The sequence below is a fragment of the Ptychodera flava genome, chromosome 16 (assembly GCF_041260155.1).
Source record: "Ptychodera flava strain L36383 chromosome 16, AS_Pfla_20210202, whole genome shotgun sequence".
Lineage (NCBI taxonomy): Eukaryota > Metazoa > Hemichordata > Enteropneusta > Ptychoderidae > Ptychodera > Ptychodera flava.
Window position 1 is genome coordinate 37,866,286 of NC_091943.1, and position 27,576 is coordinate 37,893,861.

The 27,576-nt window shown below is 35.7% G+C and overlaps 1 protein-coding gene across 2 annotated transcripts in view; it reads right to left on the reverse strand.

Moving 5' to 3' along the window:
• Window positions 1-11,127: 11,127 nt before the first annotated feature.
• LOC139114774 (transcriptional protein SWT1-like) overlaps window positions 11,128-27,576 on the reverse strand; it is a 60,355-nt gene continuing 43,906 nt past the window's right edge. For both annotated transcript variants that reach the window (XM_070676678.1, XM_070676679.1), the window contains 3 exons: window positions 25,020-25,163; window positions 18,169-18,244; window positions 11,128-16,019 (listed from right to left, as the gene is read on the reverse strand). In XM_070676678.1, coding sequence (XP_070532779.1) covers window positions 15,870-16,019; window positions 18,169-18,244; window positions 25,020-25,163 — 370 coding nt within the window. In that variant the 3' untranslated portion in view covers window positions 11,128-15,869. The remainder of the gene's footprint in view (window positions 16,020-18,168; window positions 18,245-25,019; window positions 25,164-27,576) is intronic.

Below are 27,576 nucleotides of genomic sequence, written 5' to 3' on the forward strand. Positions count from 1 at the left end.
ATATGCTGAGTTATCATTTATCTTCTAACTCCTACCTTTGCTTTTTATACGAGGTGAAAGTATACGATATGCCTATCCTTCACCAACACTTAAATCGACAACTTTGAACTAACATGCTAATGGTATGTCTTCATTGGAAAAGAAGAAGTCAAATTGTCACCTTGTCTGGGCATTAGTTGTGACCGCCGTTGTTCATTTCATCACCAGGCACGTGGAATGTAATCCTTTTATTGATATAACTTACCACGATCATACAATAATATTATTACTTTCTATCCTTATGTCAAGTCACATTTTTACGCTGACGTGGTGTGGTATACGTGGTGTGCCGTCGTGTCAAACTCTGACACGTACAGGACATAGACATATACCGTAAGACTGTCGGATATATCGTCTGCTGTAAAATGATATACCTGATTTCATCTAGAATCGTACTTAAATACCGGCGTAATTTCTTTAATATACCAGTATCATTTCCCATAAAGCATTTTCTTCAGGTTGGAGTTTTAAGATTCTAAATCAAAATTAATATCTTAAAGCCAAAAGAAAACATTCAAAATTCCATTGGTTCATCTGAAAACGAGGATTCAAGGAAGAAATGGAGAAGTTGCCTCGAAGACACATAATGTCAATACGGCTGTATGACGACAGTCTAGTGGTTGTGAATTGATTGCAATATGGCTGTAGGAGGGCGGGTCTCCTAGAGCCACATTGACTGCAATTGTCGTCCATGCAACTTCACACTTTCTGGACAGTTTAGTGGAAGTGCATCGATTACAGAGGAGCAAAGTTTTATCATCATGTGATATCGCATGGAAGATATCGACTGATGGTTGATTGTACCAGATTATCCAGCTTCCTCACAGTCAGATCACTTCATTTAAATTATTTGCTTATTTCAACAACGTCACGGATTCCTACAGCTTGTTGTTTCAGTGAAAATATTGTCCTTCACCATATTCTACTCAACAAAACAACTACGAAAAAGCATATATACTTTGCTCATCTCCATCGTCTGCTTTCAACCCTAGCTTGATGTAGTTTAGGTAGTTTTACATCAGTGGATGACTGTACACAATATATATTTTTATAATTTTGTTTTTTCTGCTATCAACGAGTGTGTTCCTATGGTTAATATTTGTAGGACAGAGAAGGAAGGTCAAAGAAGGACGAACATAAAATAAGTAGTAAAACAGTATATTTTAGGCCCTGGAGTGGGACTAAAACGAAGGACATTGAATGACAATGAAGGACTACTGAGGACAGTATTTCTGAAAACACAAAGGATCAGAACAGTATTTTCGAGATGGGGTGGGGTGGGTGGTGGGGGGTGGGTATTTTCATGACTATTGTATTAAGGTAGTATGCGCCTCGAAAGTGAAAGACTTAAACCTAAACTTTTGCTCAAACTTTTATAAATGAAACTTTCAATCATTCTCTTACCGAATCGACAATAAAAATCGGCAACGTTTTGAACGAGCGAAACAAATTGCCCGATGTTAACATTTTGCGATATGTGTTGAAATTCAAAATGACCGCCATCCCGGTGTTAAATCTATGGGGGAAAATTAAATTTCGGATTTTCGAAAACTAAGACAGTGAAAGTTCTTTCTCCAGGAGCTTTAAATTGAGCCGCATAAGTGCTAGATCAGAAAAAATTGTAGAAATTTGAGAGTCAAAATATCTGTCCCCGAGGCGTGTTTAACTTGGGAATTCTTGTGCTTGAGTAAATGATCTTGGTATTTTATTCACTTCTAATATGAGTTTCCAATTCCTACATTAGTAACACTTTCAGAAGGGCTTTCAAAATGTTAGGCTATACAAGGCGCATGTCTACCAACTTTCAATTTTGAAGACTGTATATTAGTAATGTAAGAAGCCATCTGGAGTAGTATTGTAGCGCTATCTGGTCTCCTTGGCAGAAATACACACATTGATAAAATTGAAAGTGTACAGCAGAAATTCGTGAAGTTTTTTATCTTTCAAAACGGAATCACTTTACTTTTTGTGTCTGTAGCAGCAGAATTAATGTGAGAATGTGCTCTGTTATTTTAAGGTGTAACGAGGTAATTTTCATGACCTCTGCAAAGCAGACCCATGCATTGTTTATTGCAATTTAGCTTCTACCTTTCATAGTCTGTGAACCTGATTTTAAGCTTCTTTTTATTTTATCCCTTTATTGTGAATATCATTGCTTGTTTTCCTTGATGTTGCTTTTCCTTAACTCTGTTTTGTATAGTTGCTTTTTATGGAGCCTATACATGGACTTCTGGCCAGTTGATTTACCAAAGAAATAAACAAACAAGCGACCTAGCGGCCGATACAGCTCCGCTGTGTTTATGTAGAGAGTAACTATTTTTGACACATGTTGATGAAGAAGGTGGAAATCTTTGATAGCTCAATGCAATGGCCAGAAAAAAGTGGCGAAAATAAGCTGCAAAAATACGCAATTGAAGATTTCATCATACTTTGAATATATCACATCGGATCATCCCTAAGAACATGTCAACCAAAGCTATCCGATGAGTAGTTTTTTAAGACTGAAACTTTCAGACCAAAAATGGCAACATTGCCCTAAAAATACAAAATTACAGATTTCATCAAAAATTCAATATATTACTTAGCTCATCTGTAGACACCTGCATACCAAATTTCAAAGCTATCAGAACAGTACTTTTTGAGAAATACCCTTTTTGACCAAAAATGGCAAAAATTGCCCTAAAATTACAAAAGTGCAGCTTTCATCATAATTTCAATAAATATCATTAAGGTGATCTGTAGGAACCAGTATACCAAATTACAAAGCTATCAGATGAGTAGTTTTGGAAATACACATTTTTTGACCAAAAATGGAAAAAATTAACCCAAAATTACAAAATTGCAGATTTCATCATAATTTCAATAAATATCATTAAGTTCATCTGTAGGAACCTGTATACCAAATTTCAAAGCTATCAGATGAGCAGTTTTGGAAATACACATTTTTTGACCAAAAATGGCAAAAATTGCCCCAAAAATACAAAATTACAGATTTCATCAGAAATTCAATACATATTACTAAGTTCAACTAGAGGAACCTGTATATCAAATTTCAAAACTATCAGACCAGTACTTTTTGAAAAAATTATTTTTTGATCAAAAATGGCAATATGACATCAAATCGATTCCAGCAATCATTATCATTCAAGGCAAATAAATTACCAGGTCCAATAAACAGTAAAAACAAACACACAAAGAAACATAAGATCACTGACAAAATCGGTAGTACAATCTTGAACCACTATATAAGTGGTGGTACCAGGTGTCCGGAATGGGTAAGCGTACCCTGCTAGCATGCTACACCCGTCAAGATTGAACTAGTGTGACAAAGTTATTGTACGGTAATTCAGCTATCTGCTAAATTACTGTTCTGAGTCAAAGTCGGGAATACTGTCTTTCATCATCTGAGTGACAGATTTGCCATATTTAGATATAAGATCTCCATATCTACCATAGAACTTCTTAAAAGATCTAACCAACCTACTTTGTGAAAATCCTTGTCTCACCAGCTTTAAGATTAATAAGCTGTGTCTCTCTTGAAAATCTCCATATGAATCACAAGCTCTACAGTATCTCAGTAGTTGTGAAATGTACACACCATAAGCTGGACTCGACGGAATATTACTGGTCAAGTAGGGAAAGTTAATGATTTCAAAATTAAAATCATCCCTTTTATCATACAACTTGGTGTGTATTGCATTGTGTCTAATTTCAATAAATAGATCAAGATCAAAAATTGCCTTAAAAATGCAAATTTGCATATTTCTGCACAATTTGAACAAATCCAAAATAGATCATCCCTAGGGACATATGTACCAAATATCAAAGCTATCTGACTTGCAGTTTTGAAGAAGAAGATTTTTAAAGATTTTTTTACCAAAAATGACAAAAATTGCCTTAAAAATACAAATATGCAAATTTAACCACGATTTGAACAAATCTGACTGAAGTCACCCTCAGTAAACTGCATATCAAATTTAAAAGCAATCGGACAAGCGGTTTCAGAGAAGAAGATTTTTTTACCAAAAACACCAAAAAATGCCCCAAAAATACAAATATGCAAATATCACCACAATTTGAACAAACTTAAGTGAGGTCACCCCAAGTGAACTGCATATAAAATTTCAAAGCAATTGGACTTGTGGTTTCAGAGGAGAAGGCAATTGTTGACGGACGACGACGGAAAATCAACCTATTTGATAAGCTCTGCGTCGCTGACAGCGGAGCTAAAAATCCAATAGTAGTAGTAGTAGTTTTGTTTATTATAGTGACATGAGGTTTTCCCTCCCAGCCCAATGGGCTTATATGTCACCTAGAATCAAAAAAATATACAGTACAAAGGAAGACGGTGCACAATAACAAATACATTGTTTTCTGTGAAAAAAATGATAATATTTAGCTGTTTCTATATAAGACATCTTTTCTTTTCAGAAAAGCCTTTTCTATGTATTTTGCCGTATTTCGAATATTTACTGGGTTTGTTAATAAATATACCAATTTCTGGTTTGACGACAGGTTGTTGAATTCGACATTATCAAAATTAATGAGCGTATTCCTTATATCATCATAAAGATTACAATACAGAAGGAAATGGGTTTCGTTTTCTACAGCCCCTTGGTCACAAAATATACAAAGTCTATCATTCGTTGCTTCGCCTCTATATCGGCCTGTTTCTATACGTAGAGGTAATACACCCGATCGAAACTGCGCTAAAAAAGACCGCTGGCTTCGAGAAAGATTCATGGAAACGTACAATTCGGTTCGATAAACGTTTTTGAAAAGAATGTATACGTAATTTTGTTTTATCTCTAGCAGTTTGAGCCCAAATTAATTCCTGTTGGAAACGCAGACGCTGCTTTAATATAGAGAGGTTTATAGGCAAAAACATATCAAAATATGTGTCAAGATTAACGTCGTCAAATATTTTACAAATCTCTGAGGACCAGTTACTATAATTAAGTGCAAAATCCCATAGAAATATTTTCTTTGTTAATCGACTCTCATCTAATTGAATAAGATGATTCCAATATCTGATCATAGATACATGTCTACGAACCCTGCAAGAATCCCAGCCAGTATCCCCTGTAATTGCGTGAATTGGCGTGAATCGGTGAACACCAAGGAAAAAGCGAAGTGCCCTATTTTGTATCATATCACACTTGTCATGTTTCCCATATCCCCATACCCCAGAACAATAAACAAGTAAAGGAGACACACACGAATCATACAATTTTGTATAGGTACTAAAGCCCATATTTTTCAGTGTTTTAAACTTGCGATTTACAGCTCCAAGGGCTCTACCCGCCGATTCAGCAAGATTCGCAGACGTAATAGAAAAATCTAGAAATTCGTTTAAAATAACCCCAAGATATTTATATCTATCAACATAATGTAAAACATTTCTACCTATATGAAACTGATAATCGCTTCGTGGAGATGTATCCTTGCGAAAATGAACAACTTTAGACTTTAGATTATTAACAATTAGTCTCCATTTCGAACACCATTCGTTCACTCGATCAAGCATTGCTTGCATATCAAGCTCGTTATCAGAGATGAGAACAATATCATCGGCAAAAAGGAGTATGGAAATATTACAATCATCAACTGTTACCCCTTTCTGTAACGATTTTAACTCAGTTGCAAGATCATTTATGAACAATGCAAATAGAGATGGGGACAAATTGTCGCCCTGACGAACACCACAACTTGTATGAAACCAGTCTGTACACAAATTATTAAATTTAAACACAAGCCTCGGTGTCGTGTACATTGCTTTGATACTGTTGTACATATTACCATCAACTCCATTCAGCAATAGTTTATAAAACATGGCATCCCTATTTACATAATCAAAAGCTTTCTGTAAGTCAATAAAAGTTGTAAAAGTTGATAAACCATAAGCAAGTCTGTTCTTTATAATAGATGACAACACAAATATATGATCTTGGCATGACCTATTACGTCGGAACCCGTTTTGCTCGTCAACCAGAATATTCTCATCCTCAAAATACTGCAAAATCCGAGAATTTAACAGAGCACTATACAATTTAGAGATTGTAGATTGCAAACTAATGCCTCTGTAATTAAGTGGAATTCTACTGTCTTTAGTAATATCTTTTGGAATTGGATAAACGATAGCTCGCTTCCACATCTCAGGAATCTTACCAGCGTCAAAACATAACTGAAACAACTGGTGTAAGACAGAAATACAAGTGTCATTTTTCAAAACTTCGTAAGGTATACTATCCACCCCCACGGCTTTACCGCTTTTACTTTTCCCAACTACTTTTCGAACTTCATCCAACGTAAAATTTCTATTCAATACAGGATTATTTACATAAAGTGGGTCATTCATACGACTTTCCAAATTTTCTTTGTGGTAATTCATTCTTTCGAAAAAGTAATCATCAAAATGACCGGTACTAGGATTACAATACAAGGAAGAAAAGTCTTGATGCCATACTCTCAACACATCGATTGCATCATCAGAACATAGAATATTCCCAAAATCATCATATACCTCCATAGGTATTGGGTTCTTTTTGGGAGAACCAAGCCTCTTTAAGTGATCCCAAAATTGTTGCGGGTTACTAGTGCAGGATGATTCAATATCCAACATAAAATTATTTCTATATTCACGCTCATAAAAACGTAACTTTTTATCAAAAATCAACCTAGATTGTTTGAAATCAGAGCGTAAAGTGTGCCTAATTGTATTCCGGCCTCTAAACTTTGTGAACGCTCTTTCTTTCTTTTTCATATCATTCCACAGGGCAGAGAGTTCTGCGTTCCAGTAAGGCTTCTGATGACGAAATCGTTTACGAACCTTTTTAGAACAATCATAGTTTGGTATCACAGTATTCATTTCACAAATAATGGAGTCACACAGATTTCGGTAAATGTTGTCAATTTCAAGCTGTGTTTCTCTACACTGCTCAATCTTCGTGACAATTTCTGAAATAGCATTCTTCGCTATCTCTGACGACAAAAAATTCGACGGGATTTGATCTAATCGATACTTTAACCTCCTGTGGGCATCACTAGAACCATGATCAGTAAAATTTGCATTGGTATGTGTATTGAGTAAGCATGGATGATCACAGAAATCAAATGAAAGCAAGGAATGATCTGGAAGTTTACACCTGTCACCCAACAAGTTATATAAGCCCAAGTCGTCCACTAACACTTGCATTTTGGAAACAGCAAAATTAGCACAGTATTTAAATTGGTCATGTGGTATGCAAATATAATCTACAACTGCTGCTCCCCTACTTGACACAGAAGTGAAATTATCACTTTCGACATTACATCTGCCATTCAGGGTACACAGCTTTGCTTCTAATAAAAACTCGTGGAAATCACGCCCATGTTGGTTAATGATTGGGTCAATAGAGTGCCTGTTCGGAATTTCATCAACATCGTATATATTGTCATTCAAATGTCCAAGACGGGAGTTTAAGTCCCCACAAATAAAAATGCAATCCACCTCATTATCATAGACGTACATCTGACTCAACAGGTGCCCGAAGAAATTACTCGCGTTTCTGCCCCATGGTGAATTTTCTGGTGGAAGATAACACGCAAAAACAATAAATGAATACCCAGAAATCTTATTTGTGAAGCGAACACCTAAAACACCATCATAATCTCTATCAATAATTGCCACGAAATAATCATTATATAGTGTTCTTTTTATAAATATACCAACTCCGCCAAACTGTCTACGAGCATTGGAGTGTACGAGTTGTCTGTTGAAACCGATCCAATGATAATCATCAATATTAATAGTTTCGTCACCTGATAGATGAGTTTCATTTACGGTAATTATATCGGCTTTGGCGCTCCGTAATATTTCTGTTCTAAGTTCCTTATTCCAGATAGTCCATCCCCCTACATTGAGATGTGCCATACGAAGCCCATTGGGCTGTGCATCCTAGCCACGTCTCGAGCCGTTGGCGTCTCCTTCTTGTCCATCGGAAATCTTTTTTACGATTCTCCCTCCGGCTGTAACACGATAATTCTTACCATTGGGAAGTTCGCCCAGGAGAAAACGTGCATTTAGTTCGATCAACCTGTCCGTATGTGATTTGCCTGAACGCAAATATACGCGATGAAATCTCTGATTATTTTTCAAGCGATGTTTTGCTTGGAGTATTTTCTTTTCCTGGTCACTGTTTTTTAAAGCAAACTTCACCAAACCAGGTGCATCTTGGCGGCGACTTTGAAGTCGTATAGCTTGTACGAGATTCACTTCTGTGGCTATATTTTCACACAGCTCTCTAAGGATGGCATTTACTTTATCAGCCAAGTTTTCATGATCACTATACTGTACACCCGAGGCAATAACTGTGATGTCGGGGTTATCCGTTGGGTTGACGGTTTGCATGGAATTTTGACCACCTGGCAAACGTTGTAGGTTTTGTTCGACGAGTTCAATTTTACGTTCCAATCGAGCAATTTCGATTGTAAATTCATCCTTCAATTCGTTCATCTTGACTTGGAATAATGAAACCATATCATTTCTCAGCCTATCAACTTTACTGTCAAGGGAGCGTTGCAAGGAAGATTGACCCGCTCGAAGCTCTTTCAGCAAGCTCATTACGTCATTCCCATTGCCACGTTGCATTATGTCGTCTTCACTACCGGTGTCGGAAGCAGTCGAGTTTGGTCTTGGTCGTTTTTCTTGACTTGACATATTTTTGAAACCAAACTATCATATATGTAGTGGCATATACTTCACCAGAACCAGAGTAGCTTTTCGGTTGATGTAAAATAGAAAGTGTTCAGAAAATTCTGTACCTTTTTGAGACAGCTTCTTTTTCACGTGTGTTCACCTTGGCTGCAGCGCCCTCCACCAATAAATAAATACTTTAAATAAGAACATAGCACACACCAAAAGACTCTTAAGTATCAACTCTCCTTTTTGAAGTTTCTCATCCAAAAGGTGAATAGATGGATGTATTAAAGAAATCAGAATAAACTATTGAAATACAAAAAATAGCATTGTGGGCTCTGCAGCAATACTCCAGTTCTACACTAGTCCCAGTAACACTAAGAATTAATCATCTTGTTCTGCACCGTAAAGCTGCAAGGTTATAACAAGACAAGCGACCTAGCGGCCGATATAGCTCCGCTGTATTTATGTAGAGAATAACTATTTTTTACACATGTTGATGAAGAAGGGTGGAAATCTTTGATAGCTCGATGCAGTGGCCAGAAAAAAGTGGCTAAAATAAGCTGCAAAAATACGCAATTGAAGATTTCATCATACTTCGAATATATCACATAGGATCATCCCTAAGAACATGTCAACCAAAGCTATCTGATGAGTAGTTTTTGAGAATAAATTTTTTGACCAAAAATGGCAACAATTGCCCCCAAAAGTAAAAATTGCAGATTTCATCATAATTTCAAAAGATCAAATTTAGTTCATCTATAGAACCTGTATACCAAATTTCAAAGCTGTTAGACAAGTACTTTTTGAGAAACACATTTTTTGACCAAAAACAGGAAAAATTGCCCCAAAAATTCAAAATTGCAGATTTCATCATTATTTCAATAAATATCATTTAGTTCATCTATGGAAACCTGTATACCAAATTTCAAAGCTATCAGATGAGTAGTTTTGAATATACACATTTTTTGACCAAAAATGGCAAAAATTGCCCCAAAAATACAAAATTACAGATTTCATCAGAAACTCAATATATATTACTTAGCTCATCTGTAGAAACCTGCATACCAAATTTCAAAACTATCAGACCAGTACTTTTTGAGAAACACATGTTTTGACCAAAAATGGCAAAAATTGCCCCAAAATTACAAAATTGCAGAGTTCATCATAATTTCAATAATTATCATTTAGTTCATCTGTAGGAACCTGTACACCAAATTTCAAAGCTATCGGATGAGTAGTTTTGGAAATACACATTTTTTGACCAAAAATGGTAAAAATTGCCCCAAAATTACAAAATTGTAGATTTCATCATAATTTCAATAACTATCATTTAGTTAATCTGTAGGAACCTGTATACCAAATTTCAAAGCTATCGGATGAGTAGTTTTGGAAATACACATTTTTTGACCAAAAATGGCAAAAATTGCCCCAAAAATACAAAATTACAGATTTCATCAGAAATTCAATACATATTACTTTGTTCATCGATAGAAACCTGTATACCAAATTTCAAAACTATCAGACCAGTACTTTTTGAGAAATAAATTTTTTGACCAAAAATGGCAAAAATTGCCTTAAAAAAGCAAATTTGCATATTTCTGCACAATTTGAACAAATCTGAAATAGATCATCCCTAGGCACCTATGTACCAAATATCAAAGCTATCTGACTGGCAGTTTTGAAGAAGAAGATTTTTAAAGATTTTTTTACCAGAAATGACAAAAATTGCCTTAAAAATACAAATATGCAAATTTCGCCACGATTTGAACAAATCTGACTGAAGTCACCCTAAGTAAACTGCATATCAAATTTCAAAGCAATCGGTCAAGCGATTTCAGAGAAGAAGATTTTTTTACCAAAAACACCAAAAAATGCCCCAAAAATACAAATATGCAAATTTCACCACGATTTTAACAAACTGAAGTGAGGTCACCTTAAGTGAACTGCATATAAAATTTCAAAGCAATTGGACTTGCGGTTTCAGAGGAGAAGGCAATTGTTGACGGACGACGACGGACGACGACGGAAAATCAACCTATTTGATAAGCTCCGCGTCGCTGACAGCGGAGCTAAAAATGAAAATAGGTTCCAGTAATATTTTAGACTAGAGTTTTGATGAGCTTGTTCAAATGATGACACAATTTGCAAGGAATGATATAAATGACAATTTAGCCCTAGAAATCAACAAATCAAAATTTCCTCACAATTTATAGTAATTTATGAGGCGTCATAACAGGCCCTACAAGGTAGCACCTGACCTCAATTAGATACCTGCTTGGCATAGCAAACACATAGTGACAGGAGGATAGATGTTTTTTCAAATTTGTGTGGAACTCATTGTCTGAAAATTACCATAGAGGATGATGAACTATTCCACTGTTTAACACTATTTAGTAATTACACACAGGTAAATTTTAAAATAACATTTATTAACAAACTGGAAATGTAATCTCCAGAACTCAACACAAAAGTTTTCTCCAGAACTCAACACAATCTGACAATCAAAAGGCATGATTCTTGATGATACAATCTAAATATTCAACAACAAAAGGTATAATTCTCAAACTGGGAGTTGGTACATTGTTGTCTCTTTGTAAATCTTGAATATGTACTCATACAACATAAGATATCAAGGTTAAAAGGACAAATCGGCCATTTTTCATGAATTTTGTTTGGTACGAGACACTACTTATCTTGTTTGACATGATGAAAGATACTGAATGAATGGGTGTCCATGCATATATTCGACCCAGGTTTTAGACACGATGCATGAAACCATCGCAAAAATGACTTAATGGTCATGACCATTAATTCATTTTTGCGATGTTTTCATTTGTCTAAAACCAGGGTCGAATATATGCATGCCATTTATTCAGTATTTTTCAACATGTCAAACAATATTAGTATCTCGTATCAAACAAAATTCATGAAAAATGGGCGACTTTGTCCCTTTAAGTACGCCAAAACTGACTCAGTTTTGTCTTTCAGATCTGCCACATAGCTGTCACATTTTCAGATCCATAACATGGCTGTCACACTTTCAGCGCTGTCACACAACTGTCACACACTTTCTGATCAGTCACACAACTGTCACTTTCGGATCTGTCACACAGCTATCACTTTCAGATCTGTCACACAGCTATCACTCTTTCAGATCTGTCACATAGCTGTCACACACACTCTGCTTCTGTCACAAAGTTGTCATATGTTCTGCATAGCACAGCTGTCAACAATGTTTTCACATTTCTCTCTCTCTGTCTCTCTGTCTCACACACTCACCTTCCCCAAAGGGGATTGATGCCTACCAACACATATTACCTTCCAATGATAACACTATGAAGTAATTCTGTGAAAAACACTTGAGTGCATCATGTATGATAATACGTTATCATTGGGCAGTTCCACCCAAATCATACATCCACGGAAGGGTAGCTAACATAGGTTATATGCATTTAAGAATGGGCCAGATGTTGTATTCATGCTTGGCCATTGAGTGTACAGTGTCAACAATGCTGATGTAAAATAAATGTCTTGAAAAATGATTCACAACACCCAACTGAACTAGAAACATACCTTAGAGGGTAGAAATTCTTCAGTTACGGGTGGTTTGTTGTGTGAGCTTTTGTTTACTTTGTTTACAACTGAAGGGAAATTCCCTTTGAAAGTGACATTGTTCCAAAGGAAACAACTGGGAAAATATGATATGTAACATGTGGGTTAGTACCCTTATGCGAAGTGTGAACTTTGCACTCCAAAGCTGAATTTCCACATTTATCGATTCAGGATGATTTGAAAGTGAAATGTGAATTGCCATAAACTCACATGAAATGACTGTCAGTGTTTGGAATGATCTATCATTAGCCTCATTAGCTGGCTACTAATGTGCTGATGAGTTGATGATATGGTCTTCTTTGTTTCATTCAAATACTGTTCAAATTTCATGTTCAAGTTCAAGAAGTTCTGAGATACCTTTACATGAAACATCCACAGATACAGGCTATCAATGATGTCTTTGATGTATGCAGTAGTTAAAGCTGTATGCAATGTTTGGTTTTCAACATGAACTTCCCAGCAAAGACACAATTGCTGCTTATGTCTGCATGACTCTTCCAACTCAATAAACATATGTAGATAGATATATGTATAAATATATAAATACATACAAATAACTTATTAGTTATCTCTGAAGAAAAAATCTTTTTTGCAACTTTAAAATGCTTTTTTTCTTTAACAATACATAAACGTTTGGTAACTTTAATGAGAATAAAATGTTCTTTGTAGTTTTACTAAAGTCTACAACTTTGCATGACTCTACCTGAGAGTGTTTCTGCAAAGACTTTTCTTTCTCCGTATGAAACCTGTGATCTTATCAACCTGTAGACATTAATATGGATGTTGAAATCTGCAACATCTATGAGTATGTGCTACCTTTAGAGCTCAATGATGTATGTCTGCTCCCGACGCTTTGTGCTTTGCAGTATGCATACCATCTACCGTATGGAAAGTTTATGACTGTATGTCAGACCTCTACGTCTGACCACACAATCATGATGAGCCCAACAGAGTATAAACAGCACTGTAGGGAGTCCATCAACTAATGAAAAACTTTATGTAACACGCAGGTATTACTTGATAATCTTAGAAACGGCAAAACAAGTCAAGAAAACACTGGGAACTAAAACCATTCCCACCACTGACTTGTAACTGACCATGTTTACAACCCATAATAGCAGACAGGGGTTTATCTGGCCACCAAACCATAATAGCAGACAGGGGTTTATCTGGCCACCAAACCATAATAGCAGAGAGGGGTTTATCTGGCCACCAAACCATAATAGCAGACAGGGGTTTATCTGGCCATCAAACTATAATAGCAGACAGGGGTTTATCTGGCCACCAAACCATAATAGCAGACAGGGGTTTATCTGGCCATCAAACTATAATAGCAGACAGGGGTTTATCTGGCCACCAAACTATAATAGCAGACAGAGGTTTATCTGGCCACCAAACTATAATAGCAGACAGGGGTTTATCTGGCCATCAAACCATAATAGCAGACAGGGGTTTATCTGGCCACCAAACCATAATAGCAGACAGGGGTTTATCTGGCCACCAAACCATAATAGCAGACAGGGGTTTATCTGGCCATCAAACCATAATAGCAGACAGGGGTTTATCTGGCCACCAAACTATAATAGCAGACAGGGGTTTATCTGGCCACCAAACTATAATAGCAGACAGGGGTTTATCTGGCCATCAAACCATAATAGCAGACAGGGGTTTATCTGGCCACCAAACCATAATAGTAGACAGGGGTTTATCTGGCCACCAAACCATAATAGCAGACAGGGGTTTATCTGGCCACCAAACTATAATAGCAGACAGGGGTTTATCTGGCCACCAAACTATAATAGCAGACAGGGGTTTATCTGGCCACCAAACTATAATAGCAGACAGGGGTTTATCTGGCCACCAAACCATAATCGCAGACAGGGGTTTATCTGGCCACCAAACTATAATAGCAGACAGGGGTTTATCTGGCCAACAAACTATAATAGCAGACAGGGCTTTATCTGGCCACCAAACTATAATAGCAGACAGGGGTTTATCTGGCCACCAAACTATAATAGCAGACAGGGGTTTATCTGGCCACCAAACTATAATAGCAGACAGGGGTTTATCTGGCCACCAAACTATAATAGCAGACAGGGGTTTATCTGGCCACCAAACCATAATAGCAGACAGGGGTTTATCTGGCCACCAAACTATAATAGCAGACAGGGGTTTATCTGGCCACCAAACCATAATAGCAGACAGGGGTTTATCTGGCCATCAAACCATAATAGCAGACAGGGGTTTATCTGGCCACCAAACCATAATAGCAGACAGGGGTTTATCTGGCCACCAAACTATAATAGCAGACAGGGGTTTATCTGGCCACCAAACTATAATAGCAGACAGGGGTTTATCTGGCCACCAAACTATAATGACTAACGTTCAGAACTGACAAGACGCACTATGCATGAACATTTCACAGAAAATGTCAACAATAATGAAAGTGAACACAACTGTCATACATTTGTAGATGTATGGTCAAATAACATTGTTAAAACAGCTGAAATAAACTTTGTCAGTAAGACATTTCTGCAGTATTGCATATCGTAATTTCCAAAAATTGAGAACAAAAATTCTCAAATGTCAGATGTACGGCTCTAATCAAAGAAACACAACCATTAGTTTGATAAGGACTGTCAATGTCACAGGATTTCTGTGTACATCTTTCATATGACAAAACTCCAATAAGATTTGAGCACTGACTGCTCAACATCTTCATTTGCATTTGAACTCATCGAAAAATAAATCAACTTTAACTTTCTAATGTTGATTTCAAGTTATTCAAAACAATCTTATGAAAAGTTCACAATAAACAGCAACAGAGTAATCGGCAATATTGAACAATTTCCTTGGCTCATCTAGGAGTTCTATCCTGTGATGTATAAGTTGAATGAAGTGACTCGGTGGAGAGATGTGAAACACACTGCTTGAGTCTCTGTAGAAGTTGAATGAAGTGACTCGGTGAAGAGATATGAAACACACTGCTTGAGTCTCTGTAGAAGTTGAATGAAGTGACTAGGTGGAGAGATGTGAAACACACTGCTTGAGTCTCTGTAGAAGTTGAATGAAGTGACAAGGTGGAGAGATGTGAAACACACTGCTTGAGTCTCTGTAGAGTTGAATGAAGTGACAAGGTGGAGAGATGTGAAACACACTGCTTGAGTCTCTGTAGAAGTTGAATGAAATGACTCGGTGAAGAGATATGAAACACACTGCTTGAGTCTCTGTAGAAGTTGAATGAAGTGACTAGGTGGAGAGATGTGAAACACACTGCTTGAGTCTCTGTAGAAGTTGAATGAAGTGACAAGGTGGAGAGATGTGAAACACACTGCTTGAGTCTCTGTAGAAGTTGAATGAAATGACTCGGTGAAGAGATATGAAACACACTGCTTGAGTCTCTGTAGAAGTTGAATGAAGTGACTCGGTGGAGAGATGTGAAACACACTGCTTGAGTCTCTGTAGAGTTGAATGAAGTGACAAGGTGGAGAGATGTGAAACACACTGCTTGAGTCTCTGTAGAAGTTGAATGAAATGACTAGGTGGAGAGATGTGAAACACACTGCTTGAGTCTCTGTAGCACAAACACAAGTTGACTATGACCATTCGACAAACTCTTCCAACATTCATTGCTTTGACGACAGTTGTTCAATGACTGCCATGTCATCTTAATGTTGAAATCATCAATCTGTAATTGTAAAACAAAGTACAACAATAAAACTAATTATCCCATTCCATATGCAGAAAATACCGTCAAGGACACTATGTGCTCACATTCGGTTTGAATTGGTCCATTCGAGAAATATTTAAACCAGGAAAAACAAGAATGACAAAAGCAAATAAGGTCTCCAACTTAGGTACTGGAGGTCATCCTTAGGAACAAGCATATCAACTTCTATAGCAATGGGAGAAGCAGATCCTAAATACATAAGCAAATGTCAACAACAAAAAAAAGAGAAGGCTTGATAAAAAGAAAAGGTGGGAGTGGGCAAAAAATGCACAAGGGATCTGGTAAAAAAGTAATGCTTCATCATTGATCTTCTAAACCCTACCCCTCCTGCATATCAAATGTTCCACCCCTTGGTATTACATAAGACCAAATGACAGGAAGTACATTTACAACCTTGGAGATTTTTAATTAATGCCATGAGTGTTATCATTCTTGTGTAAACAGCACTTAAGTTAGTTACAGATAGTGAAATGCCTTCCACTGAGGGTGGTGATTACAACATCTGGAATTATCCTGGATTCAAATTTCTGATCAGTTTTTGTATGTCTTACATAGAAAAGTTGCAAAAATTGGTCCGAAATGAAAAAAATCACCTCAGCTTTGTTTTCTGGATCAAATTTTCCTACAAATTGGTATCAAATATGACAAAATTATGTTCACAGCCTTCAAAATTGTCTCACAACATATCTTGGGTTAGTATAGGTCATTTAAGGTCACAAACTGAGAAAATACCTAAAATATACAAATTTGGGGTTTCCCAACACTTTGAGCAGAAAATTTATCTAATAACATCTTTTGGGACTTTATACCAAATTACAAAGCTATCAAACAAGTAATGTTGAGATAAAGTTTTCTTGACCAAAAATGACAATATTGTCTTAAAAATACAATTTTTTATATTTCAGGACAATTTCCACATATCTAACTATTGTCATCTCTGTACGTCTGTGTACGAAATATGAAAGCTGTCTGTCCAGAGGGGTTTTAAAAGGGAAACACTGTCTAAGATTTTTTGACCAAAAATGACAAAATTGCACAAAAATAGTAATTTTCCCAATTTTGTCATAATTTCAACAAATTAGAAGAGTAACACCCTTGCACAGAGACAACCAAAATTTGAGAGCGATTGGGCCGGCGGTTTCAGAGAAGAAGAATTTTTACTGAAAATGAGAAAAATCACCAAAAAATTCAGCAAAAATACAAAATTAAGGATAGCTTCACAATATTCATAAAACTGTATAAGGTTAACCTAAGGTAATTGCACACAAATTTTCAAAGCAATCAAAAAAGCGGTTCTTGAGTTATTAATTCTTGACCATTTTCACATTTTGTAAGCTCATTTGCATAATTTTGGCAATGCAGACTTCATTTGAACAAAATCCCATCTATAGCACAGGATGCATCCACACAACAAATACCAAGCTGAAACGTGCAGCGGTTTGCGTGTTTTTGATGTTGACGGACATACTGTACATACATACATACATACATACATACATACATACACACATACATACAGACGCCATCGACTTCAGCCTATACGATAAACTCACATTGGTAAAACCAAATGTGAGCTAATAAAACTAGATTGATGGCCAGGAAGACTGATTGACTGGCATACACAAACACTGAAACACAAGTCCTTGCTAGTGTGCCTCAAAACAAAGGGGCTGAATATTATGTGATATAACAGCAACATCCCAGACTTTAGACTATTCATGAACTACTCAAGAGCAGTATTTGATGTCTCATATAGCACTGATTTTATTATCATTATCACCACTTGTTTTATGCAAAGAGCCAGTACACTTTCTGAGAAAAATAAACCAATATCGTTTCTTTGTTTTAGTCCCCAAATCAAATTTAGATAGATACCTCCGAGATCGAGTTAAGTTTTTTGCAAGTGGATAACATAGGGTTCATATATTCTGATGAAAAATTGCAAAAAAAACCCCTCAAAGTTGCATATAGAAACAAGTACTTTTGTTGCACATATACACACCCTTTAAGAAATTACCAAAACAAGCTTTGTAAAAACTTACAATAAGCAAAATAGTTTTATACAAAAATAAGACATGACAACTAATGGATCAGTATGGTAACTTACAGGTACATTCTGAGTGAATGTATTAATAGCTTGACTCAATGCTTCCATTCTCTCTGTAACGGGCATCTTCAGCATGCTAGAAAAACAAAAGATATCATAAATTACTGATAATTGGGAACAAAGTATTCAACTGGGCAGTAATGCAGACATTGTTTTCTTAAAAGAATCCTTCTTGACATAACTGTTATGCATTGTGTATTTCATGTACATCCTTGTCTATGGCATTTGTCAGTGTTGCATTTTTAAAAATAAAATTCTGATATCTTTGGACAAGTACAAAGGCACAATTGGTACAATGTCATTCCTAAGTAAGTTTGTTTGGAATAATTAACTACGTCTTGAAATCCGGTATTGGAGGTTCAAAACAAGCAGCCCAGTGGATGATATAGCTCAGCTGTTTGGTTTTGCTGACAATGATAGAATCAGTGCATACTAACCCAAAATTGAATTCAAAGAACAGCTAGAGAAAATTGCCAGTTTTCTTTGACACAGATTGATCAAAAGATGTGTTGTCTGATTGCATGAGAAGAGTGAGCTACCTCCAAATATGCATTCTGATGTGTTATGTAGTGAAGTCTACTGATTATGGTATGCATTCTGACGTGTTATGTAGTGAAGTCTACTGATTATGGTATGCATTCTGACGTGTTATGTAGTGAAGTCTACTGATTATGGTATGCATTCTGATGTGTTATGTAGTGAAGTCTACTGATTATGGTATGCATTCTGACGTGTTATGTAGTGAAGTCTACTGATTATGGTATGCATTCTGATGTGTTATGTAGTGAAGTCTACTGATTATGGTATGCATTCTGATGTGTTATGTAGTGAAGTCTACTGATTATGGTATGCATTCTGATGTGTTATGTAGTGAAGTCTACTGATTATGGTATGCATTCTGACGTGTTATGTAGTGAAGTCTACTGATTATGGTATGCATTCTGACGTGTTATGTAGTGAAGTCTACTGATTATGGTATGCATTCTGACGTGTTATGTAGTGAAGTCTACTGATTATGGTATGCATTCTGACGTGTTATGTAGTGAAGTCTACTGATTATGGTATGCATCGATCCTGATGTGTTATGTAGTGAAGTCTACTGATATGGTATGCATTCTGATGTGTTATGTAGTGAAGTCTACTGATTATGGTATGCATTCTGACGTGTTATGTAGTGAAGTCTACTGATTATGGTATGCATTCTGACGTGTTATGTAGTGAAGTCTACTGATTATGGTATGCATTCTGACGTGTTATGTAGTGAAGTCTACTGATTATGGTATGCATTCTGACGTGTTATGTAGTGAAGTCTACTGATTATGGTATGCATTCTGACGTGTTATGTAGTGAAGTCTACTGATTATGGTATGCATTCTGACGTGTTATGTAGTGAAGTCTACTGATTATGGTATGCATTCTGACGTGTTATGTAGTGAAGTCTACTGATTATGGTATGCATTCTGACGTGTTATGTAGTGAAGTCTACTGATTATGGTATGCATTCTGACGTGTTATGTAGTGAAGTCTACTGATTATGGTATGCGTTCTGACGTGTTATGTAGTGAAGTCTACTGATTATGGTATGCATTCTGACGTGTTATGTAGTGAAGTCTACTGATTATGGTATGCATTCTGACGTGTTATGTAGTGAAGTCTACTGATTATGGTATGCATTCTGACGTGTTATGTAGTGAAGTCTACTGATTATGGTATGCATTCTGATGTATTATGTAGTGAAGTCTACTGATTATGGTATGCATTCTGACGTGTTATGTAGTGAAGTCTACTGATTATGTATGGTATGCATTCTGATGTGTTATGTAGTGAAGTCTACTGATTATGGTATGCATTCTGACGTGTTATGTAGTGAAGTCTACTGATTATGGTATGCATTCTGACGTGTTATGTAGTGAAGTCTACTGATTATGGTATGCATTCTGATGTGTTATGTAGTGAAGTCTACTGATTATGGTATGCATTCTGACGTGTTATGTAATAATAATAATAATAAGCTTTATTGACGTTATTCCCTCAAAGGTGAACATAGTCAAGAACTAATACTACAAAAATAAGAAAAGGATATTTATCAAAAAATAATAAATATATATATATATAAATATAAGATATAACTTTATGCAGAATATGAAATGTTGGGTAATCTTAAAAAATATCTGTTTCTTGGATAAATGTTGTGAGGTATATCATGCTATCTGTATTGCTCATTATGTAGCAAAATTTGGCTTGCAGATCCCAGTTGTTGAAGTTTTCATTGTTGACTGCTATCGAGTCTAACAATTTTTGTCGTGATTGTGTATGACATGGACAACACATGATATAATGAAATTCGTCCTCAACTGAGTTAGTATCACACCTATTACAAATTCTGTCCTCAGCTTTTAGTTTTGGTCTCATGTGTCTACCTTTCTCAATCATCAGATTATGGTCACTTATTCTCAGCTTGGTAATGTATTTTCTGTCATTTTTATCCTTGATACAGCTTAAATACTTTTCCATTTTAAAATCCGTTTTAAACTTTCTATAAACGCGTAATTTGTTATTCTCTCCTGATGATGTCTTTTCTGCATTAACTTCATTTTTCCATTTTAAAATGTAGTCATTACTTATCTTATCTGTTAAGTTTTTCACACTATGTTATCATTTTGCCAAAAATTACCAACACTCTCCAATCCTGTAATTTCTTGCATTGCAGTTGCCCAGGCCATGTTATTGTTAGTACAAAATACCATCACCTCATGGATCAAAGTATTTTCTTTCTTAGTGTATGTTCTATACCAATATTTAACCATCATTTTCTTGATAAAAGTTAAAAGAGGATGCCTGCCCATCTCACCTCTCACTGCTAAATTAGTTGCTGACTGATTAACTTGGAGAAGTATTTTACACAACTTAAGATTCAATTTTTCAATTGGTGTCCTATCTGAATATTTCTCAGTTCCCCAAATTTCACATCCATAAGTTAGTATAGGCCTAAAACATGGTCAAAAATATGAATCCATGCATGAATATTTATGTTAGCTGATGAACTGACCACTTTTCTAATATAAAAGAACGCTTTCAGTGCCTTCTTGTATAGAGTCTCCTTTGCAATGTCGAACTTCCCATTACATTTGAAGTCTATGCCTAAGTATTTGTAGCTTTGAACAATTTCTAATTTCATACTACTATAATAAAAGTTATATTTATGACGAAGGACCCTAGCATTCTTGTTGAAAACAATGACTTTGGTTTTGTTAGTGTTGACTTCTAAATTCCAGTCATTACAATATGAATGAAGTTTATCAAAGCAACGCTGTAATCCAGCCTCTGATTCAGAAATTAATACAAGATCATCAGCATATAATAGGAAATTGATCAGAGACTGTCCTAAATTAACTGGTTCACACCTATCATCAAAGTAACCTGATAAATCGTTAACAAACAGATTAAAAGAATGGGACTAATATTGCAACCTTGCCTAACTCCTCGCATTGATTTGAACTGTCGTGTGATTCCACCATTAAGTTTTATACTGTATTTGACTTCGTCATACATACTTTTAATTATTTGATAAATATTGCCATTAATATTGTGTGTTAGTAACTTATAATAGAGCCCTTGACGCCAAATACTATCAAATGCCTTTCTAAAATCAACAAATCCTACAAACAACCGATTTATCTTTTTCCTTTTATCCTTCGCATTTTCAATGTTTGATTTACTAATATACTTATCAATAACCGATTTTAAGATGAACATGTTGTCTGTTGTTCGAAATCCAGGCCTAAACCCAGCCTGATATTGACTTAGAATATCATGACTCTCAACATATTTATGTAATCTGTTATTCAAAACTGAAGTGAAAAGTTTTGAGAGACAACTTGATAGAGCTATCCCTCTGTAGTTATTTGGGTTATTTTTATCCCCTGATTTGAAAAGTGGTTTTATAATGCTAGTGCGCCAAATGTCTGGAAACTTTTTTGAATTTAAAATACTATTAAAGAGTTTTGTAATTGGTTTCAGAAGGACAGACTGACCACTTATTAACATTTCATTGATTATTTTATCATCACCTGGCGACTTTTTCTTTTTTAACTGTTTAATTGCCTTCATGATTTCAGTGGAAGTAATATCCCCATTCAATTCTTCATTAATTTCCTTACTTTCTAGCTCCTTTATAATTTTGTCTAATTTTGAACTATGGTTATATTTCTTATTTTGATTTGAGAAATGCTTGATCCATTCCTCAACACTTATACTATTACTGATATCATCATTTGTTGGTAAGGAATTGTTGGTTTTTAATTCTTTCAATGCACTCCAGAATTGATCTAAGTTACCACCATTCACTTCCGTGATATTATTTAAAAGATTCTCCTGGTACATTCTCTTTTTAGTTCTAATTAACTTTTTATACTCCTTCTTAAGTTGAAAATAGCGACCTCTCACATATGGGTCATTTGGATATTTCACAATCAGTTTACCCATTGCTCTAACTTCACGTTTTATTATAAAACATGATTTGTCATACCATCGACGACCTGTTTTCTTTTTCACATTGCCTTTCTTTACAACTTTGAAGTCTACTGATTATGGTATGCATTCTGACGTGTTATGTAGTGAAGTCTACTGATTATGGTATGCATTCTGACGTGTTATGTAGTGAAGTCTACTGATTATGGTATGCATTCTGACGTGTTATGTAGTGAAGTCTACTGATTATGGTATGCATTCTGACGTGTTATGTAGTGAAGTCTACTGATTATGGTATGCATTCTTACGTGTTATGTAGTGAAGTCTACTGATTATGGTATGCATTCTGACGTGTTATGTAGTGAAGTCTACTGATTATGGTATGCATTCTGACGTGTTATGTAGTGAAGTCTACTGATTATGATTATTTACACTGAAAAAATGCATATCTAATTTCTAATGCCAAAAGGTAGTGATTGTGATCATAACATATATTCAGGGTATCCCTAAAAATCTAAACATTGAATATACAAGCTTTAAGATCAGTGGTATCAGAGAAAACGTTTTTACTACAATTAAAAACTATCTACTGTTGATTGACCAATCAGAGTGCTCAATTCAGGGTGTTTTATCTACTCGTAAAGCCTTGGTCACCAAATTCCAGAAACGAATGACAGCGCCGTAGTAAAGTACTGTCCAATCAAAAGTGAACATGTCATATTCTGTAGACATCTGGTACGTTTTAATATTCAAATTTGGTAACACAGCGGAAACCAGCTGCAACACAAAATCTGCTGTGGTACAAACATAAAATAATGTGCCCTAGGGCATTTATAGGATGTTCCATTACATTGGAAGGCTATTTCACAAAATCTGCTGTTGTACAAACATATTACACTGATGTGCCCTAGGGCATTTATAGGATGTTCCATTACATTGGAAGGCTATTTCACAAATAAAAGTTTTAATTCATATCCTAAACATGTTACATTGACAAAGGGGACGGTTGACGTAAACACATTGAAAACGAAAATATATCAGTTAGGGGCGATAGCTTTTAAGTCGAATAAAACCCTCGTACTCGGGCTCTTCTGGTATATAAAGTCCAACCCTACGATAAAATGTCTCGGCCTGCGGCCTCGACATTTTATCGTTGGGTTGGACTTTATATACCAGAAGAGCCCTCGTACTCGGGCTTTATCCTATACATGTAAAACTGAATGAGGTCATCAGAGTGAAGTTCTAAGCTAAATTGGACTGGGATAGGACAAACACTTTCAGAGAAGCACATTTTTTAATGTAAATACGGTATAGCAAAAAAATGTCAGGGACAAATTCTCAAAAATTCAAATGAGCAAAATTTATGGAATTTCATTCGTAAATAAAAAAGGGCATCCATAAAGGCTGCATAATTGAATTTCTTAGCCATAATAAAAATGGTATTAAGAAAGCAATGTTTTGACCAAAAAAGAGAAAATTTGCCCCAGAATTTGCATACGCAAAGTTCATCACCATTTGAACAAAACTTGATCATGTCATCCCTGAGAACAAAAGGACACAGATCATCCATGGATAATGCAGCATCAGCTAATTCTATTGGTTTGCACAGAAATATAGAAAACATCCTTGTAATATAGTTGTTTTCTTGAAACTTTCACGAAGACTTAGAATGAAAAATCACTTAGAAAGTTATTTTCAAAGCAAGGTACAACCATGCTAGATTTTAAGATAAAATGCCAAGATCATTCCTTTCTACACAAAAGAACCTGCAAAAAATGCTGACTCAGTAGTTTTTCTCAGTGCTTTCGATAAATACATCATCATGTATCGAACTTCATCAAGTGGTCAGAAACACTTGTGTTTCCTCATACAATCTAAAAGACATTTGTAAAGGATTTTTTTCAACTCTACACTGCAGGAAATATCAATACTTTAGTCTTAATTTGCTCCCTACATGTTTATGAGCTGAAGTTTATCTGAAAGCTGTGGAAACTGCATAAAACTAAAGGGTATAGCTGCATATTTTTAGAAGATGTAAGCAAGTTGGGAACACTAATTTTTCTCAAAATTTTACCCTACACAACATACTAGTATATAATAATCAAAGAAATTGAAATGTTTGCTGACAACTTAACACCATGTGTGTGTTGAATTATCAAAAAATGGCAAAAAAGTAAGCCTGCCTTTAGTGGAAAAAGCAAGGGGTGGGGGTATTTCAGGATCCCTCATTCAAAAAAAGTGTAAATGACACTGTGCTCCCATTTTACAGAAATACTAAGTACAAGAACACACATGACATTGCATTCATACAGAATGATTACTAAGAAAATTCCACTGCAAGTGCAAATTTAAGCCAATTACACACAATCAGTTTGACTTACTTCATAAGAGCTGTGGCAAGGCACTCTACTTGTGTGCATAGGGTAGAAAGTAGCTGAATGGCCTGGAATCTAGTTGGTTTCTCACGATAATTGAGTGGTGGAAACAACGCATCGACATATCCCACAACACTGAACACTTGTGCACTGAAACAAAAGTACATACATGTGTGTTGATGCTCACAGATTTGTTACAATTGCCATTTATCACTTTCATATGCATTTCAAAAAGTTAGCTTACGTTACACTGTGAGTTTATCTACCTGCAATACATTAACTATGATTTGTATTCCAGTGCTAAGCTCCCCCTGAATTTTGATAAAAAAGTCATCATTGATGAAATTCTCCTCTTTGAACACTATGACACATGTCTCCATGGACAGTCAAAACATAGTTGATGCAGGACACACCAGTGCAATAACCTGCTTTGATGATGTGTACCAGTGTCATTAGTTTGTTTTCATTTCATTCTCTTATTGCTACAAATTAGCCAAATTTTGTATCAATCAATGTTCTCATATCACAATCAAGCTCATTAGCCATTGTTTCCATAACTTATATACCTATATTTGGATGTTTGAAAAAGATTTGAGTGCCAAAGTCAAATTTTGTTGCCCCTAGAGAAATACCTTAGTCAAATTTTTCACACTTTTGCCAAATGTTGATACAGAACTGTACCAAAGGAAATGCGATCTCCATTTGAAAAAATTATAGGCACTGGAAGGGTTAATATTGTGTTGTGTTGCACAATCCAAGAAATGTATCCAGTTGGCCTATAGGTTTTTCTGTTCAGTGCTTAAAATGTAGGTCTTACATTGATTTCTTTCAAATTTTCACAATTAGAAGATGATGTTGCTCAAAAAAAACTGTCATTTTCTATATAAATTACTTATATCTTTCCAGTGTCACATTAGACAAGACACACTGACTGTCTTGCTATAAATCTAACATGGCTTAGAAAATAATTAAAAGGAAAAGGAAATAACACTTTTCCCAATAGAAGATAATGGATACCATGCTCTTGAACTTGATCAGTGAAATGACATTCAAGGACAAGGGCCTCTTTGATTTTCTGTCTTGGTACTATAGATTTGCATCTAGATCTGAATGACATTACTTAATGTATCTCCAAAACTCTGTATCACACATACCGTTCAAAAATACCTTTTACTGCCTTTTTTGTCATCTTCTAAATACATCAATACAGTGCATTACATTTCTCAATTATGTTATAATTTTTCGGTCAAAAGAAAAGGTAAAATATGGTGATTAAAATCTTGACTCCTTTAGGTTCACTGTAATGTGCTTAAGGTACAAGGCTTTGAACTACCTGGTGTAGAGATACATAAAGGAGCTCCTATTTGTTCATAATCTAGGGAGCACTCTTCAGGCGACTGCCGAGGGTGCAGTGATCTGTTTACACCAGCCAATCACTAACACTGTATTTTACGGAGATAGGTCATTTTCTGTTTGTGCCCCGCAGCTGTGGAACAGGCTACCACCTGGACTCCAATGGGTTATAATTTTTTACGTCTTTAAGTTTCATTTTGAAACTTACCTTTTGTAGAGAGTTACTTGAGTAATTTTTTAACTATATTCCTTTACTCTTTTTTTAGAACTGTCGTGTAAGGTGCCTTGAGATGTCTTTTTAAATGGAAGGTAATTTTTTTAAGAAATAAATATTATTATATTACCATACCAGACACATTTTAATTGGTCAAACTGAACCACCAGACTGACCACAAATACACAGTAATGGTTTGTTTACATGCCCACGAATATTAACAATAACATTCACAATTCACAGTGTCGCACACATCATAATTTCACAGCTAAAACATAAATTGTGATTGTAAACAATCACAATATAAAATGATGCACTTGTGGGCCAAGTTTATATACTCTATTACAAAAACATCTCTCGATTTGCAAATTTTTACAGCACGCGTGACAGTGTATACAGTGTAGCACATTCAGTGAACACAACATGTATGTAATACAAGCTCTTGGGCCCTGTTGTCTTTCGTGTGGGAAATTTTCATAAATTTTGACTGTTTTCTAGGGTTCATTGATAATATGATGGAAATAACAGACTCCCCCTGATCATTAACATTTATTTATGGGCGAGGGCAAGTGGAAAGCCACAATTAACAGGCTTGGCAAGCCTTGCCCGTTAATTTGTGGCTTTCCTCTCGCCCTTGACCATAAATAAACATTATATTACCATGCCCTGTCCATTGCATTTTAATTGGTCAAGCTGAGCCACCTGACTGCCCACAAATACACAGTAGTGGTTTGTTTTCATGTCCGTGAATATGAATAATATCGTAAACACAGTAAATTTACAGCTAAAACGAAAATTGTGATTTGTACAAAGTTCATAATCAACCACAACATAAAATGGAGCATTTGTGGGCCAAGTTTAGATGCTTTTTTTCCAAAAAATCTCCAGATTTGCAAAATTTTTGCAGCACGCACTACTCTCTGACAGGTTCTGGGGCCTTGCCCATAAATAAACGTAAATGATCAAAAGCACAGACAGACTGCCAAGCGGTCAGCA